This window comes from Opisthocomus hoazin, chromosome 1 (genome assembly GCF_030867145.1).
Source record: "Opisthocomus hoazin isolate bOpiHoa1 chromosome 1, bOpiHoa1.hap1, whole genome shotgun sequence".
NCBI classification, from domain to species: Eukaryota; Metazoa; Chordata; class Aves; order Opisthocomiformes; family Opisthocomidae; genus Opisthocomus; species Opisthocomus hoazin.
This window is the reverse complement of record NC_134414.1, coordinates 86584483-86600480: the sequence shown is the minus strand read 5'-3', so window position 1 is coordinate 86600480 and position 15998 is coordinate 86584483. Positions and strand designations below refer to the sequence as shown.

The window sequence follows — 15998 nt, the reverse complement described above, 5'->3', positions numbered from 1 at the left end:
CTTAAAGCGTATGTTCTGGTCTTTATAACAATATTAAGAAAACAATAACAAAAAGAAAAATATAACTCATGTAACAAACTAGGAATATTATTAATAATGAAATAGCATTGTAATAAACCCTGAAATAGTAAGAGCTGTGCTGCATGTTCACTCCATAAGCACCGCAATGCATACCTTTCTTCGAAATTTTTCCATGTCACCACAAAATTTTATTTACTTTTTTTCAGTACAGTGCTGTTACAAACCCATTACAGTTGCCTCCCTAGCAAAGTTTGTCTGATATAACGTTTTCCCACTCCCCAGATTCCAAGTCCTCTAAACTCAGCCAGCTATTAAAATTAGGTTTTCTCCTGTTTGCACATTGCCACATAACAACAGAATTTTATACTCGTAACACTAACAGGGACCAGATCTCAGAATAAAGACCTGCTGTTTCTCCTGCTGTATTTCAGACTATACCCACAGGGTGAATATCACTCAGCTGTTTGATGAGGTACTTAAACTACTTTTTTTACCTTTCTGATATGGCTTCCGCTTGGTCTTCCTTTCTTTCCATCTCCAGGATTTCTTCCTCGGTGTACTCCAGTTTCACTCTCTCTTCTGCCAACTCTCTCTCAACTGCTTCCAGCTGGGCGGTGGTCCTAGCTAACAGGGCTGTCACTGCGTCCTGAAAGGTAAACTAGACTTCAAATAAAGCCATTTGAACAGGCCATTGTATTTAATGTATATTACTCAGAGAAAACAACAAAACCACATGGCTACTGCATGTTCCTTAAAAAAAGAAAAGAAAGAAAACCGCAACCAGAAGAAACCCAAACCCGAAACATCCGTCCTGAATCTTCATTATCAAAAAGGACGTGGTATTCCCTGAATGCAACTCCTCACAGAAACAGGGCTGACTATCTCACTGTGGAGCATCATCCAGCAAGTTAGGTCAGAAGAGACCTCTGGAGGTCACCCAGCCCCATGTCCTGCCCAAAGCAGGGCCAGCTTCAGAGTCCCATCAGGTTGCTCAGGGCCCAGTCAAGGGCTGAAAAATTTCCAAGGATGGAAATTGCACAGCCTGTCTTGACAGGCTCTTGAAGTACAGTGGCATAAATTATTATTGAGTTTTAGTTAGTTGGACTGGAAGTGTGCATACTTAAGTTATGCTTATAAATATCTGAAGGGTGGGTGTCAGGAGGATGGGGCCAAGCTCTTTTCAGTGGTGCCCAGTGACAGGACAAGGGGCAACAGGCACAAACTGAGGCACAGGAAGTTCCGTCTGAACATGAGGAAGAACTTCTTCCCTCTGAGGGTGACGGAGCACTGGAACAGGCTGCCCAGGGAGGTTGTGGAGTCTCCTTCTCTGGAGATATTCAAGACCCACCTGGACGTGGTCCTGTGCAGCCTGCTGTAGGTGACCCTGCTTCGGCAGGAGGGTTGGACTAGATGACCCACAGAGGTCCCTTCCAACCCCTACTATTCTGTGATTCTGTGAAACATACACAGAGTACTATTTCAAGCACTTATCCACACATGATGTAGCTTTTAATTATTATTTCAAAATCCAGCTCTTGCCACAAGAGCTAAATTAAGGTATCACCTTCTATGCACCTTGAAAACAAACTGCACCTGAGATAAGCTCACAACCACCCACCCAGCAGGTCAAATAAAGTAAACAAACCACTTTTTTCAGAGTCATACTGTTTTAACTGTAGTTACATTTCCAGAAGACCGGGGAATACTTTCGTCACACTGGTTTCTGTTCTTTGCTCTCTGGGGGTCTGAACCAGTGAAGATCTGTACAGAATACCAGTGAAGCTGCATCTCACCAGAACTCTCTGCATCAGTCAGGTTTATCTGAGCAATGCCCTGTAAACAAGAAAAAATGTTAACTACTATAAGATAAACATACACTGCAGGATAAACATGTTCTCATTTAAAGAGTATTTTACTTACAATGTAAAAAAACCCATTAAATACTAATAGTGTCTCTTAAAAAGAGACAGTTATGTTCTGTTGTGTTATGATGTCTAAGATACTGAATTTCTTGCCTCTTGCTTACTACCAGAAAGGATCAGAGTAGCTACTCAATTTTTTTTCTAAGTCAAAAAATAAAATTTCTATGACTAATGTAGATATACTTGTTACAGCTGACAGCTCTTAATAGTTTGCTAAAAACCCCTCTCAACTACATATCTGATTTCTACATTTGCCTGAACTACTATTACTTTAACAATATTACTTTAATCTGTTTTCCTCTGAGATACCCTTCCGCTCTCTGGTCCTCAGAGGCATCTTCCAAATGGAAAAAAAGTGTCACGTATAACAATTTTTTTTTCTGCGTATTTATATCCTAAGGTAGCCAAATGGGTCATAAAGCCATTTTCCCACTTTCCAAGCCATCCTTACATCTCCCAGATTCATCTGAAAATAGGTTTAATGGAGGCTTCCCACTAAAAGTATTCCCAGTTTCAAAGTAGCCCTACTCCATCAGACATTGCTCATGTAAGAAATTTCTGAGTGGTGATGACCTAAATGAAATAAAACCATGAGCAAATCCATGTCTCTTCTTTTTTTTTTTTTAATCAGTTCACTAGCTGGGCCTAGTGATGATTTTATATTACCTAGCCTTTAATTACCGTTTTTGGCTTTATCTTGCTATCTCTACAACCTGTTCACTTCCATGCTAATGGACCACATGCTGAGAACATTTCCATCTATATCACTGGAAAAAAACATGTGAAAATTGTTTTCATCTCTCCCAAAACAAACAGCTGGATGCAATGATTCTAACTGTAAAGGCAGTAGGAAATGTATACAGAAACTGCATTCAACTTTAAGCAGGTAAAGAAGTATTTAATTAGAAAATAATAAAAATCATTGTATTGTTTTTCTAAGCCGAATGTTCCCTGGGGCTCTGTTTAAACAAGTGTATAAAGGATGATGGAGAACAGTTTTTGAAACTAAAAAAGAATGTCATATCAGGATACAACATGTTAACGAGAAATCAGTTTATGTCAGTATATTGGATGCTACAAACAGATGCCTTTTCTTCTACATATAAAACAGAGATGTCTTCTAATTATCTACTTGTTCTGACACAGTGTAAGAAAGAAATGCGTCAAATACTCACACTTTTTCATTAGAGTTGGAAAACATTTAAGATATGCTGGGTTTGGTTCTAGGAGTAGACGGAAAAGCTGTTTTCCTGCCACCAATATTGGTAAAAACCATACGTTGACTCTTCAGGTGTCTGACACTGCCCTACACTCTGCATTTATTAAGTGGCTAAGCAGGCACGCCAAAGAAGCTGTTACTACCAAGTGAATGACTAATTGGGTAGAAAATCACCATCAAACCCAATTAATAATTATCAATACTGAAAGGACTAATTAATATTTCACCTCCACCTCAAGATTTGGAGCTCCCTCAAAAGGATGAAGAAACCAAGATGGGTCTGCTAGCAGTCTGTCAGGTGCCTACCCCGACGCATTTGTTAACAACTTGGATGGCAGAATAGTAAAAGCATTTATGAATCTCTTGGTGATGTCAAACAGAGGGATTGTAAAATTTATGAGAAAAGGATCTGAATTTAAAATTGTGTTAAAAAATAGGATGCATGTTCTGAAATAAAAATACAAAATTCAAAAAGACAAATGTTACACTCAAGGAGAAGAATTCAGATAAATTAAGACGCGGGGAATAACTGGTTGGTCAGGGCTGTAAAAGCTCAGAAACTGAGTGAAACAGCAATGCCACATGATTGCAAGAAAGGGAATTGAATTTCTCTGATGTTTTAACATGAGCTATATATGCTAATCATGGAAAAGAACAACTCCCTTATCTCAACATTGATGAGGCCACAAGGGAAGAAACAAGTCAACTTCAGGAAGCACAGTTTCAGAAAGCTTTAGCAAAACAAAAAGATCTTTCAGCAAGGAAAGGCATATGAGTAAAAGGTTGAGGGAATGGAAAGACCATCCCACAAGTTTAGTAGATTTAATTCCCTATGTAGGTGAAGTTTAGAACTATTTGCCAGAATATTTCTTTCCTTTTTTTTTTTTTTTTCATTCCCTGTTATGTACAATTATTTGTATAACTGAGGATAAACTCCAGCCTGGCTTCTGCATTTAGGAAAGCATTAAACTGGCATAATCTAATTCAAAAGAAAGGCATCATAAAGAACTTTGTAACTATATGGATGATTAAATAGATGGAAAAAACTGTAATCTTAGTGGAAGAGATTTTGAAAGACAATTATAGGGGCCATAGCAGCAGTTCCAAAGAAAGGTACCAAATGATTTCTCAAGTTGAGAAAATGCATATTTTCAATTTACAGCAAATGAAGGCAAGAATCATAATGTTTACATACATACTTCAATGCACTTACCTTAAGAAATTGTGGCACTGTTTCTCTCTTTTTGAGTGACATTGTTAACTTTCCCTAAAGTATGTTACAAACTACTGTAGGCAAAGACATTTCTAACAATACTACACTAAGACTATACAGGAAAAAATTCCTACCCACACAACCTGAAGACCTATCATTTTTTGCTATTCAGTAGTAGCAGTTAAAATAAAAAGCGCCCTAAACTTACACGCACTTGTGTGAATATAAAGATACTTTACACTGAAATAGCTACTTAGCTTCCTAGAGAAACAGGTCACATCAGTATGAAGCATTTTACATCAATATATCCGGCCCGTTCTTGAGTGAGATGCTTTCTCTTTCATTGGGTTGTAGTGCAAAAATAACAAAACTTCCAGCTGCAGAGAAGACCTTGAGTCCACTTCTGTCAACATTAAGACCACTGTTTGTGTAACACACTACCTAGTTTTAAAGGTGGACTAACAAACATGCATTCTTGACCAGATTTGCCCAAATAAATACCTCTTATCCATAGTCCAGCATGACAGTCAGGTGCCTCTACCTCTTAACTACTTTGACAGGCTTAAAAAAAATTTCACTAATCCATCCAAACCCTCACTGAAATGCCAGACCACTGACTTCAAAACAGCCAGGACACCAGCCAAGGCAGGTTTATTTAAGCTTATTTACATTTGACAATAGCTAAATGAAGCTAACATTTAACACATCTCAAGTTAACACAGTTTAACATACGTAATCTATCTAAACAACTGCTACATTTATTTGTATGCATCTATTCAGATACCTCAATCAATTTAAAGTAAAAGGTGTAACAGAAACCTGCCTAGACCACTACTATCCTGCAACAAAGTTAAGACTACTATAATAGTAGTCATCTTTGATGATTGCTACACAGCAACAAGGGGTTTGTATCTGTTTTTATTAGGAAACTATTTTACTGATTTATCATGCACATGTTACAGTGCCACACAGAAACAGAAGTCCCGAGCACACTGTAGTCTAAAAGCTGTCAGATGAAGTCTTTGGGGAAAAGTTTAATTTTTACACAACGCTTTTTCTCTTGCACCAAAATTTAGCAATGGCAGGTTTTTCAGCTTTCCCCAAAGCAGACATTTGTAAGAAATGCATTAAACAAATAAAAAAATTAACTCCTTATCTACTAAATGCCATAGCAATGAATGCAAACTTTACATAAATCTTCAACATGCCTCTGCAACGTAACAGTAAATAATAGTACAGAACATTACTTTCAACACTGCTTAAAAGGCTCTAATTCTCAACCTCTGCTAATTTTGCTAATTATTTCCAATGCTTTATGTAGCCTAAAATGCACATATTTCAACTTCATAAAAATCCCACCTTTTTTATTAATAGAACCATATTTACGTGTGTGAACCAAAGGACACATTAACATATAACTCTATGGAACTTGTAACATATTATGGAAAAATAAAGTCTTGACTTACTGCTTTTAATCTTAAAAATTATTCCTCAAGTAACTAGTTTCCCATGTCACAGGGCTTTTAAGAAAAAGAACCACTTACCAAGAGTTCTTCTTGTTGCTGATGGTCAACTGAACAGATATACAACTGCAGTGATTTTAACTTCAAAACACTGGAATGCACAGGGATTCGGAAAACTTCATTAAATATTAATGGAGTTTGGAATTCCAAAGCTCTGGAGCAGTAAGTGGTTGGTGTGCCTGACTCAAGCGGTGGCAAATAAACTCTCACATGACTGGGAACAGCAAAATAGACAAACAGCACAATTCAGACAAAGAAAGCTATTCTGCATTTCTCAAAATCAAGCTAAGCAAAAACATCAGTGTAACTTCTACATTATGAATATGGTCTGGGATTTCCTTGTTACAGGAATTTACTTTGTATTCTTAACACAGAAGAACTGCAAAGATGATTTGGAAACACTACCTTTGCCTAACTGATTTTTCTTAACTTGATGCTTAGCAGAGGCACCAAGTGGCCCTTGAGATGCCCTGAGGTATCTAAGGCATCTATATGGGGCTAGCAAATACAACATAGGATCTATGGGAGAGCTACAGCCTCCCTGAGCAGCAGCAGCTGGAGGCCAGGTGCTGTGCTATGATATTTCAGATGGAAACACGTGCCTATGTTTAGGCGATTGAATTGCCCCGTAGGTGTCACCGATCCATTTCTTCCTTCCACCCACTAAACATACACCCCCCCCGCCCCATGACCCAGAAGCTCCACATAAAAGGATGGCAAAAGAAGCCTATAATCATTGCATCCATCTGCCATCTTAAAAACAAAATTTAAATATCTGGTACCATCTCAATTGAGGCTCCAAGCCAAAATCAAAATCCACAACCATTTTAATCTGACAGAAGGCAGCAGATCTAATTAGAGCGTTTCTGTGTTCTCCCTGTCCTGACTGCTTGTCCAGCCACTGCAAGATACTATTTTTGCCATACCTTCCCTGTGCCAGCAAACAGCTTCATGCAACCGTGTTGTGAAACAGATTAGAAAACGTCTCTGCATTAAAAAGCTAATTTAGAAAAAAAAAATAAAAAGCTCAAGGATTAAAAAAAAAAAACTCCAGCTCACAGGCTCACTCAAGTTGACTACAAGGCTGCACGAACTCTTTTGCCACCACCAGAGAGGAGCTGACACTGACAGGCAAATAAACAGTTAAGAGGACAATTGGAAGAGCTCACGATGGTGGAACTGCAGTGCTGGAGTGTGGAGCATCAGTCAGCTAAACAGCTTTACTGGCTGTGAAAAGGGAGTCATCCAGCTCCTCGGCTCACTGGCTGCTGCAGGTAACCTCCTCCCTGCTGCCCCCAGCAACTGATCCAATGAACGTACAGTTGCATGTAAGTTCATTAAACTGGCTAAAAGCCTTTTCTGGTTTTGGTAAGATAAGCTTCTTTTTTGACCAGTCAAACCAATCAATTTATCCTGCAGCCATGCAATTTCTTGATGGCAGTTAACTGAGAAGTTAACTGAGAAGGATGGGGAATGGAATTGCCTTTTGAGAGTCACTCAGATGCCCAATTACCTTGATGACAATGTCCAACAAACCCTCTGGAGTCTTTTTTTGCCTTAGTGACTCTACTTTACTTTCTTCAGATGATGCTTATTCCTTTTTCAAATCAAAAGGCAATATGGTTGAGTACTACTCAATACTCACTTTTCTTCCCTACTGCGTGCCCTTGCACACAGACTGAAAACAAAGCAAAAGGCCACCACTGATGCACTGACCTATATATGAAGAATTTGCACTAGAAGTTTGTCGGGTTAGCAAGATCAAGCTCAAGATCTCAACAAAGATCAACTCGTTCAGTCAGAAGTATGTCAATGTAACAACTCCCACAGAATGACTTCTTTTACAATACAACGTTTTACTTCCATTTTCCACAGTTTTCAAACAACCTCTCCCAGAGATAAAGATCAACAATTTTCAGAGGTCAAATTTCTTTAAAATATGTTGAGATACATATCCCTGGACAAGACTCTGTTTTATGGCAACACTGTCCTTAAGAGGTATTCATTAGAATAAACGAAGCATCATTCTATATAACGCAATATGGAATTTGAAAAAGTAGCACAGGCCGACAGAGGTTGAAAACTTCAACTGTTTATACTGAGTCCCAGCTTGTATTTGTGTTAAAATTATCTTTGGAAGGTGTTTCACAGATATTCAAGGAGAACTGTAAAGGCCACTAAAGTCTACATATGTCCTGTTCGGGTTTTTTTGTTGCTGTTTGTGTGTTGGGTTTTTGGGGTTTTTTTTTGGTTTTGGGTTTTTTGGGGGGTTTTGTGGTTTGTTTTTTTTTTTAAGATAAATGGCAAAGTATCTCTCTTACTGATTAAAATAGATGTGACCATAGGAATTTGAGAAAATTACACTAAGCTAACTCTGGGATACATCACAGATAAGCTGTAGAGAAGCTGTACTGGAAATAATATTCCTGGAATACTGTGAAAAATGTAGACAGCTTTTTGGCCAGATGGCATAGGGTGATGGAAACGTGACTTTGATGTTTTTGAAGAAACTTTCCTGTGCATAATAAACACATAAGAACATGTGTCGTTAGAGACTACGCTTGTTACTTGACCATCACGACAGAGGTTCTATAAAAGGGACAGTTTGTGTCCATAAAATTAACCCTTTCCTCATGTAAGCTAAGACATACCATCTTCTCCAGAAACAGCTTAATTTTGCATGAAAGCAAACAGATTTATGGTATTTATGACTGTGGCACAAAACAAGCAATGATCAGACTTTGGGTGAAATTTAAGCTTACATTTTGCAGTTTTCTTTAACAACTAGACTAGTAAAGTTCTTCAGCTGTAATACATGGACTAACAGACATTCACTTCCACTGTCATGCCTGGAAAATAAATTTCCTGTGTTAGTCACCACGCATTAATGCTTTGCTTAAGAGATAGAGATGAAAGACGAAAAAGATTTAAAGAACATAAAAGGACCTTTTGTTGTTAAACAAATCTCTTACACAAATCAGTTTGAATCAAAAGCAATTACAGATATCACACACTAACAACATTATTAATATTAGCTACAGTAACAAAGTTATCAGAACTAAGAGAACTAAACATTATTCAATTTGAAAAGAACAATATTCCCTCCTACTGTGACTCTTGATAGTGAACAGGTTTTACAAGATACATTCCTTGATTTAAGCAGTTACACCATATGCATGTGCGTGCACGTGTAACAACATAACAGCTACATTTGAAAAAATCAGTCTGCATTATTTTCACGGGTTAATGAAAATATGCAAAAAACTCTATTCTTTCACACCCACATGAATTTTGAAACAGAACTAATAAACCTGGTTGAGATTTGAAAACTCCCAGGCTTGGGAATTAATTGTCCAAGGGGTAGAGACGACTCTGGAGGGCTAAGGTCTGACATCCTGCCTTGCACTGCTATAACCTGGCCTTCCCCAAGGTACTCCCACTACTAACAGTAGCATGCCCTAAGCACAGCATTTCAAAGCTGTATTTGGGAACCGTATCTGTATTTGTGCCTCTTCACCTGTGAATTTCCTAAGGTAAGCCTCCTTTATATAGCACAAAAAGATCTCACTCACAGAGACATATCCCTATACCCATGCTCACACTAACGGCCCAGACAATGAAAATAAATGCTACTGAAGGCCCTTTTATCAGCCAGCACTGAAAGGACACTGAATGAACCGTGGTTAAGGCACATCCCCAGCACAAAGTAGCACGTGACGGACTAATCTGTACATCCACTAAACTCTGGCTTTCAGTTCAGAAGCTTCTTAAAACTATCCACTGCAGTTAAGTGTATTAAAAAGTTGAAAACCAAATCCAAGAAAACTAGTGAGCAATTCCTGCTGAGTTGAAAGGGATAAAGAGGAGCAACACTACTCACAGAAACCCAACATGTATTTGCGGTTCTTCATTACTGACAGCATCACCATAAACAGGTTCTTCCAGATCTTCATTCCTGCAGGAACAGAAAGTACTGTAAACTACATACTGACCTAAGCTGTTAAAACATAATGAAATGGACTTTTATTTCATGATTTGTGGATATAAGAAATTGTTTGGTAATACAAGAGGGACTAGTAATATAGAGGGAATTGAGATACTTATTTAGAAACAGAAAGCAGTAGAAATTCACAATTTTAAAAAGCTGAGGTTTTAGAGTATCTCTTTCAAGATCTTTAGATTATTTTAATATTTATTCTGCCTTCCATTTCTCTTTAGCATCCTCACAACCTTATCTTCTTCCCAGTTACTATTTATTGTGTTAAAACAACTGCATAAAGCAACCACATCTTCACCCATCCTTCAATCACTTGGTAAACTTACACATTTTTAGATTTTCAGCAGTTCATATATTTCTTCCTTGCAGTTATACTTTTATCACATGCTACTCAGAATTGTAAGTCACACTCTGTATAATTCTATTTCGTTATAGATGGCTGAAATAAAATTACTGATTTATGACTAATAAGCTGAGAAAACTGTCTTTCAAGGGAGAAGTATATGGTGTTAAAATGTTGGAGACAAAACAAAAGGGGCTTGGCACTCATGAAGATGACAGTGGAACTTCCTTCCTCTAAAATATGCAACTTAATATTCTTACGTTACTAATAATTAGCAATTTTGAAAGCATATTCAGAAATTTACAACGAATTCTTTCGGACCACGTGGTAGAACAGGAATATTTCCAGATTACTATGCATTTATACACCTGACCTTTTGCTTAAAGCTTCAAATACGCCACTGTCACTAGTCAGTGAATGATCTGAGAGACATGCTGAAACTCGCCTGGCTCTCCTCTCCGATCTTCTACCACTGTCTCCTCGCAGAGTTACAGCTGTCATGGAGAAAAAAGTGAGGACAACATCAGCTCAAAGCAATCTCTTAGAAACTAAACAAGAAACATCTATTGTACCCAAACTAGTGGCAAAAAGGTTGGCACAAACACAGTTCATTGCTTTTTCATCTAACTTTAAGTTAAAAACCTAGAAAACAATCGACCGGAGATTATTCTGTGGGAGAATTAAGGAAGGAAGTTTGTGGCTAATTCCTCTCTGACAAGACTAAGTATAAACCAATTGCATTGTTATTAAATGCTTTTCTGGTGGAATAATCCCTCCTGGAGGAAGACTTACATTAATTCAACATATGTACACATGATATCCTAAACTTTTAAGATTTACCTTGTGAATATACAATAGGCTGAAAACAAACACAGAGACTAATTCTTTTAAGAAGTTATCTGATAACACAATGTGAGGTTTTGTTCTCATTTGTTTCCTAATACAAAGTCTCAAAGCACACTGTTTATACCATCGCATAATAGCAGCTTTTATTTACAGTCTGAAAGGCATTATCAAAAAGAACCAGTGCTTTCCAACTCACTCAGACCACTCTTTTTTCGAACTCTTGGTGAATGACTTTGAAAACTGACTGGGGGAGGAGAAGGAAGCAATACTCAACCCCCTCTTCCACCCTTCCCCAAATCACCAGCCACACCATAAATAGCGACTCAGCAATCATTCTCACGTTGTAAGCGTATCGACGAAAATGATATTATAGATCAGGTTTTGCACTGGCCAGTAGGTATAGCAGCTACCAAGCCTTTAAGGTACGTGAACAAGTGGTAATGCTCAAGAATTGCATAGGTAAGGCTTCGTCACTTCAGTGACAGCTCCTAACTTGACATTGTTTTCTTTCCTGTCCTAGAGAGGACCATTAAACAGACTTTTGGAAGAGCAGTTTTTTCACTGTGCAGTGAAGAACTTTTGCCTGCTTTCCCCCCTTTTACTTATGGCTCAATGACCGTCCTCAAAGCAGAAAAGCAACATCAGAGAGGTGCCACTTCAGAAGTAAGGGAAAGCATCTTATTTGCTTCTACCCATACTCAGAAGCTTAAAACAGCCAGCATAGAAGTATTCCCAGTTTCAGCAGACAGCGTTTGGAGTGACAGCAGCACAGTGCACATCACCCAGGAGATGAGCACCAGCTGACGTTTACTGCTTACGACCCTTGACTAACGATGAAACATGCCTTACTCAGAGCAACAACTCATTACCTAATCTCTGTTACGTGTTATCTTAAGGCATCAAAAACAAAAGGCTGGCACCCCATCAGGAAGCTTCCCTCAGCAGAGTGCCAGCCAACAGCCCGAGCTCCACCTGCAGAGCCCAGCTGGGGTACAGCCAAGCGAGCCACCCCTCTGCATGGGATCCATCTCGCCTCCTACCCAAGCACCACCAGGACAGGACATCAGGACTTGAAACTTGATTAAAAATCCCCCAAATTAACACAACCATGCCGCTGCTGTCAACAGAAGTGTCTGGCTAAGGCTAGCTTTAACCCACCGTGGGACCGGCAGACAGGATGCACTGAGCCTGGCATTCCTGCACCCACCCCAGGTACGCTCTTTTCATCAGGGTGCCAACAACCCCAAAGGATATTCCAAAAACTACAGGGTCCTGTTTGGAGCTACAATTCACTGGTTCTGCCCCAGAATGTCCCCAAAAAAAACACAAAAAGACATCCCACAAACTGGACGGCACCAGTTCTTTGTCCTTTTGGATCCGTAAGCAGTTCTATGGGTCTCCCCTCCAAGTTCAAAGGGAGGATTTAGACACCTTCAGCTACGCAGCAAATTTATCTGCTGACCAGGGACATCTCAATCTGCATTTGTCTGTGCCTGGGGAAAGAACCACACTACCTTCCCCCAGATTACAACATTCCATCTTTATTGTCCATCACAAATCACGGTGCAGTATAACTCATTTCATCCTCTACGCAAATAAGAGCAAAGTTCTAGATGGCTCATAGAAAACAAAGAAACTCTGTTTGAGCCACGCTCTCTTCCATACCACTTGTACAAAGCTGTGTGTTTGTTTCATTTTTTTTTGTTTTATTTTGCTTTTAAGAACTTTGAATTTAGTGAGCCCACCTCTGTGAGTGCAGTCACCGGGTATTTATGCGAATCAAAACGAGCAGTCTGTAGGGACATTTTTTACTATCAAAATTTCCCAGTAATTAATACAACACTGGAAATAAGACAACACTGGAAAAAGGATGAACTTCACAAAAGTGTATAATTCTTATACAAAAGTGCTTCTATAATTTCTGTACTAATTTCAACAAGTTACACTAGGATGACTTCTTTTTGTAAATAAGCCTTTGGCTCACCCTTCTATGTGAACACTTTGTATAGATGTAGGAGACGAAAGACCTCAGGGGCTCTCTCCTTTGGAGGTTCATGTTCCCAATTAGTCTGGAAGGAAAAATTGGTCTGAAGAACCAGCATAACGTCATGAAAAACTGACATGTTACAACAATGTTGTAACTTCACAATGACTTGCCCACTGCCTGCGGGCCATGGAAGTATTTGATAACATCTGAACAATCCCAGAGAATTTGGGAGAGAGGTAAACACCAAAACATGCCCTTGACTAGGGGCAAAAAAAAAAAGCAGGAAAAATTGGTCAAGAAGAAAGAAACATCGGATTCCGGTTTAAACAGAACAAGGTTTAGCACAGGCTACAGACCTCCAAATGCTGGAAGCTAAAGAATAGTTTAAAAATAAAATTTCTAAGGTAGACAACTACCTTTCATTTCTTTATTTATACAATAACAAAATCAGTGAGCAACATATAAGAATTTCCAGAACTACCGGGTGCCAAAGCTTGACAAACATAAGACAGACCTGATTAAAAGAATATTTTCAGGTGTCGTTAGCTGAAAAAGTGAACTTCAAAGGACATTCTGGTGTCCCAATTTGATTAGCTAAAAGAATACATATATAAATCTAAAGCATGTTTCACAAGCTTAGGAGGCTACAAATACCACACGTCAGCTCAAAATGCACTAATAAAAGAGTCCAACACTCTCATAAAAAGTAAACCAGAGACACAAACAGACCTTACCTACCATGATGCTGTCAGGCATTACTAGGATATAACGAAGCTCAAGCTCGCAGAACACTTTTGCCAGGAATTTAACTACAGCCATGAATATACTGTTTAGTTGACATAGCAAAAAATTAAGTATGCCATAATGATTAAACAGATACAGCACAACATCAAACAACAGCAAATGTAGCAAAATCTCCTGTTTCTTCACATGCAACTCAGAAAAAAACTAAAAACACAACGCCAACCAACACTTCACACAGAAAAACACACTGGGAATTACAGGCAAAATCAGCACAATACATAATTTCAGGTTCACTTACAGTGAATTTTTCTGTTGTGCCGCATGAGAAACAAGATAAAATGAAAAGCACACAATGATAAACCATCTTCTAGATCTACAACAATATTTTGCAAACAAGAAATTATTTAGGCATTAAAGGAAACTTAGCACTCAAAAGATTATTTTACGATAGAGAAGAAGAGATAGTGATGATATTAGAGCCTAATATTTTATTAACATGTTTCCTCCCGCTCCCAGGTTTATAAATATGATGGATTTAACCTCTCGGGCATATTCCCTGCATTGACACATGCTAACATGTTGCACAGTACATCCCCGAAACAGATGCAGAACAATAAAACAGCGGATCAGCAACTGAACAGCAAAACTGCAGTTCCCGAAGAACTACTTGAACTTGCTCCAGTGCTGCTTCAGTGCAAAGTATGTGCAGTTTATTCAGTCTTAACCCTCCTGGCCCCCACAATTTTCAAAAACTACCTCTTACTTTGTCTAAGGAAGGAACGGGTAAAAGATTTGTCTGAGTTAATACTCACTGGTTTTCCAGTGTCGCATTATGCTACCAGACCGTCGGGTGGCAGCAGCAAAGCACACTGTGTAGGACCTTAGTGAAAACCAAAACCCCTCAACATCTGGGGGTTCCCAAACTGTGATATACGAGTTTGATGCTCCATCAAATTCTTCAAGAAAAAAAGAGTACAAAACCAAAATAATTTTGAAACTTCCACCTGCAACCTGCAAACAACTGCGTTACAATCACAAACCCACCAGGTAGTGAGTGTGGAGCTCAAAGCAGTCATGACTCCAGCCAAAAATCAGCAAAGTTAAACTAATTTTTCTTAAGCAATTGTTTTCAAATACAAATACTTCGGGGGAAAAAAAAATATCAAAAAAAGACAGTCTAGCTACCTTTTAACCATACAGTGCTTCTCAAAAACCAACACAAAGCACCCTGTTGTAACCCCTGGGCCAGGAGCTAGACACGGCAGCAGTGACAGCAGGTAGCACAGGCGTGTTCTGCCAGAGGCTTTCAGAGAAATGTGAAATGTGTAGAAAAGTGACAGAGAAGGGAGAAAAGGAAAACTGAAGCAGGAACCTGACCCTCATGCTATTGCTCTATAGGCCCTCAGACCAGGCCTTCACTTCTAGGAAACATGTACCAGTTATAAATGAACTACTAACATAGTTTCACTTACCACAATGGGTGAAGACATGCTGTGGTCTGATCTGAGGTTTAAAGAAAGCCTCAGGAAGCCGCTTCACGGCACTAATTTAAGCACAAGCTTACATGCTGGTCTCTGGAATTCTGTTTATTTTGGTCTGAAAGCTGCAATATGGGCACTAGAAATGTTTACATCCAGTAAACGTAAATTCTGCAGCAGTATCTTCTGGCAACGCTAGCTGCGTTCAGGAAAGTAGGTGAGTCTAGACTCAAATGCTGTTTGAGTAATACAGGCTTTTTAGCACAGTGGTGACGTTTTCTTTTTAAGAATAAAATGCTGGAAGTTTTTCCTTACGTACTGAGAACTTTCCTTTTCATTATCACTTGACAAACAAGATTTTGGTAGGATAATATGATATGTTCTCTGGTTATATTTCACATCACTTCTGATGCTTTAAGTCCTGAATGCAATATTCTATGCAACTGCTAAGACAGAATTCTAGACGTAGAAATGGAATGCGAATTACAATCTTCATATTAGAAATACTCTCTAAAAGCCTTGCTCTGCTGGCATGATTTTATCAGAAACACGAGCAAGCCAACACACAAAAACATTATCATGAGGAATAATCTTTCATTTTAACAGCAGTTCTTCATTTGATTGATTAAAACAGGAAAAGAAATTTCTCGTGTGCCTGAAATCTCAGGTTTTTAAATTTGTTTTTTTAAAAAGGTTTGTTTCCTC

The 15998-nt window shown here is 38.7% G+C and overlaps 1 protein-coding gene across 4 annotated transcripts in view; it reads right to left on the bottom strand.

Moving 5' to 3' along the window:
• The window catches only part of WWC3 (WWC family member 3), a 107493-nt gene that overhangs the window by 9519 nt on the left and 81976 nt on the right, over positions 1-15998 (bottom strand). For 2 of the 4 annotated variants that reach the window (XM_075428286.1, XM_075428295.1), the window contains exons 12-17: positions 10612-10732; positions 9779-9853; positions 8661-8747; positions 5920-6112; positions 1687-1854; positions 516-667 (exon numbers count right to left, since the gene is read on the bottom strand). In XM_075428286.1, the coding sequence (XP_075284401.1) occupies positions 516-667; positions 1687-1854; positions 5920-6112; positions 8661-8747; positions 9779-9853; positions 10612-10732 (796 nt within the window). The remainder of the gene's footprint in view (positions 1-515; positions 668-1686; positions 1855-5919; positions 6113-8660; positions 8748-9778; positions 9854-10611; positions 10733-15998) is intronic. The other 2 variants (XM_075428304.1, XM_075428309.1) reach the window with 2 other exon arrangements.